Below are 3469 nucleotides of genomic sequence, written 5' to 3' on the forward strand. Positions count from 1 at the left end.
TCAGTGCAGCGTTCGATACTGTCGACCATAATATCCTATTAGAGCGATTAGAACATGCTGTAGGTATTACAGGTACTGTGCTGCTGGAGATTCCCATGATGCACTGAGTGTTTCTTGGTGTGGTAATACACCTTTCTGCATTTAATCGTTAGTAATTATTAATCTCTGGCTCTCTTCTGCAGCATGTCTTTGTCCCATCGTCCAACTTCTGCCAGAGGTTTTTCCATCCGGCTGTCGCTACAGTGACAGCTCAGGGGTCTTTACCTGACATCATAAAGCACTTTGACACGACTGTGAGCTGAAGTGTTTTCTGCTGGACATTTGTCATTTTCATTTGCAATGTTTTCGTTTTTTCCTGTGAACATGATCCTCTCTGAGGGTCACGTGTTCGAGTCGTACACCTGACAGAAGCGTCGCATTTATCCAGGCAGCAGCTCCAACAGCGAGAAACACACACGTCTGCAGACTTTTTAAAATAACTCAACTGTTTAAATTAAGGATTAAAATTTGCATTATGGAGGGGTGTGGCCTCTTTAGCTGACAGGTGGATGGTGACGCACAATTCTGACCTGGAGCCTGATAATATGGCTGCTGAGGTTAATCGCACCAACACGTCTGAAGAAGATGGTTTTATATTTGGCTGTTCCTGAGCATCTGTGTGTCTGCGTCCAGCGCAGAGGCCACGCCTCAATGAGCTCACAACCCCTCCCTGGTTGTTGGAACACCCGCCTGAAAAGCACACCTGTGTTGTGCAGGTATCTGTGGTCAGGGTTACAGGAAGAAGACTCGACACGTGTGGAATAAAACATCAGCCGGTACTTTAATAATGATCTCATCTCAGGAGCAGCAGTGTGGTGTCACCTGCACGTGGACCCAAAGGTTTCATTTAAAAACAACACATCATGTGACGTCACAGGAACAGTCGATGGACTCGCACTCGCACACACATCCGGGTCATCAACAAGGTGTTTAGAAGAAAAAAAGAATAATAAAGAGACAAAAAGTAGGAAAATGTCCCACAGCGGACGCCCCAGTCCTGCCAGCGCTAACACCACGCCTACACCACACGCTGGAGGCGGAGTCACTTCACTGTCTGAGCTGCAGTCAGACGGGGAAAAGCTGAGGAATGGTGGCGAGCGAGAATGGTGACAAGAAGAGCAGCAGCAGGTGAGCGGAGAGTTTCCCATGATGCTTTGCCACATCCTGACAGAACACCACAGGCAGGAGGAGAGGAGGCCGCGGGAACCAAAGCTTCGCCCTCTGCTCATAATTAGCACCGAACTTCGCAGGACTTCCTCCGAAATGTCCTCAGATCCACAGCCGAGTGAACAAACTCCGGAACGCCGAGGCAGGAAATGACCTCACAACCCGACTGACCCCTCAGTACTGGGCGATACGACTTCAGGGGACGGATCGCTTCCTTTGGCTCTATTCTGCCTCACCTGCAGCAGGTGATTAGAGGCCACGCCCCCAAACAACTGTCACTGATCTGGATGATAAAGTGACAATTTGCAACTTCACCTCGCTTCAGACAGGAAGTGAGGAGGGCGCACACTGCAGGAAGTTGAAATTAAAGGTGGGCGGAGCTTCAGGGAGCAGTCGAGGTGGACTGCGGCTCCCTGGAGAAGTTTTATGAAATGTTTCTGTTGATATTTACGAGTCATTATTTCAGGTGTTTTCAAAGGGAGAAGCTCGCCGCCCGGCCCCGTTCCCCAACTCACCCGGGTCGTCCATCAGAGGAAATACTGCTCCGCCCCCTCCTCCTCGTGTGGTTCAGGCGTCGGACTCGTCGCTGCTGTCACGGCTGATCTCGATCTGCAGCGAGGGCAGGTTGTCCAGCCGACTCTTCTTCATCTTGTGGGTGAGACGCTCCTGCTTCTGTTTGATCATGGCGCCCCACATCCTCTGCAGCGTCGAGTCGTCCTCCTCGTCCCCGCGCCTGTCATCCTCCTCCTCTTTGTCCCCCTCTCCGTCACCACGCCTCCTCTCGCTTCTACTGCTGCCACCGCCATCCCGGCCCGATGAGGAAGAGGAGAACAGCCCCGCCGAGCGGCCGCTTGACCTGTCGTGACGTCTGGCGGCAGCGCTGCTGCCGTCGTCGTCGCTGGAGCCGAGTCTGCTCCACAGCCCGCCTGCAGACGAGAGAGAGCGTTACAAACGCCACACAGCAAAGAAAGAAGACGACAGAGGTCGGCGTCGCCTCCGTACCCGTCTTCCTGTCTGTGGATGAGTTTGAGCAGTGGCCTCTGCTGTCCTGACTGGCCACGCCCAGTCTGCGATGCACATCTCTGGCTAGGGGAGTGTCTCTCGGGGACAGCGGCGAGGGGGAGCGGCGTCTGTCTGGAGAGTAGCGTCTTTTCCCGAGCCGCTGCCGTACGTCTGCGGAGAGCGTCAGAGTCAGAGGCCCGCCTCACGGCAGCACAGCAAGCACCTGGATTTAAACCGCTCACCTGTCTTCCCGCCGCTGACCACCGGAGGGGGCTGGCTGTGCTGAGAGTGGCCCTGCCGCTTCTCCTCCAGCAGCTGCCGCACGTCCGTCACCTTAGAGGGCGACGAGGCTTTGGTCCTGCTCTGTGATCCCGACGTTCCGATCCTGTTCCTGAACGGTGCGACACAGGCAGAGTTAAACGCAAAGCAAACGTGTGTGAGCGCGGCGGCGAAACATTCCTGCAGGTTTAATGATCAGAGCAGAAGAAAATCTTTCATGCATTAACTAGCTGTGTCCCACAACCTAGGCTGCATCCTCCTGAGGCCGCATTTGTAGGCCGATTACATCACAGCAACGCGGCGTAGACTCCTCCAAATATATCCCAAAATGCCTCCTCCATTTCCCCGAATTTGAAGGATGGGTCGGGTATGTCCTTTACTGCAACTAAGTTTTAATATTACTCTTATTATTCTTTCTGGGTCACAAAATAAACTTTTAACATATTTTCAGGCGAGAATGTGGCTGTGCAAACTTCAAATATCTGCTCGGTTTATCAAGACACCGCATATTTGCAAAAGTGCTTCGACATTTTTGGAGACGTCTGTTACCCATCAGCGAGCCGGGGCGAGAACGGCAAACTCCCGGCACATCGTTTTCAGATAAGATAAAGACACAAAGAAGAAGTTTATTGTCATTGTAGTTATACAACAAAATTTGTTTGGTAGCTCACAGCAGCAATAAAACAAGAAGCAGCACAGTAATAAATAACCGTAGTAAAAGTATAAGATACAAAGTAAAAGGAAGGAACTTAGCACAGTAAATAAAGAAAACATAACAGTATTTACACCAGACACTTTACAGACCACCGTGGTCTTTCGCTACTCAGTTTAAATGTAATATATAAGTTACTTAGACAATGATAGTCCACTAGTCAGATCATCATCCATACAGCTGACTGCACCAGCAGCATCTGCTCTTATATAACCATCATTAGCTTACAGCTTTAAGTGTTTAAGGTGCTAACTAAAAATAAAGACAAGA

General features: G+C 50.9%; 1 protein-coding gene across 1 annotated transcript in view; it reads right to left on the reverse strand.

The window, feature by feature from the left end:
* Nucleotides 1–796: 796 nt before the first annotated feature.
* The window catches only part of ncbp3 (nuclear cap binding subunit 3), a 10166-nt gene continuing 7493 nt past the window's right edge, over nt 797–3469 (reverse strand). Inside the window, exons 10-12 of the mRNA XM_005750252.2 lie at nt 2451–2599; nt 2209–2379; nt 797–2132 (exon numbers count right to left, since the gene is read on the reverse strand). Of these exons, the coding sequence (XP_005750309.1) occupies nt 1774–2132; nt 2209–2379; nt 2451–2599 (679 nt within the window). The 3' untranslated portion in view covers nt 797–1773. The remainder of the gene's footprint in view (nt 2133–2208; nt 2380–2450; nt 2600–3469) is intronic.

The sequence above is a fragment of the Pundamilia nyererei genome, unplaced genomic scaffold (assembly GCF_000239375.1).
Source record: "Pundamilia nyererei isolate P.nyererei 1_Seehausen unplaced genomic scaffold, PunNye1.0 scaffold00266, whole genome shotgun sequence".
Lineage (NCBI taxonomy): Eukaryota > Metazoa > Chordata > Actinopteri > Cichliformes > Cichlidae > Pundamilia > Pundamilia nyererei.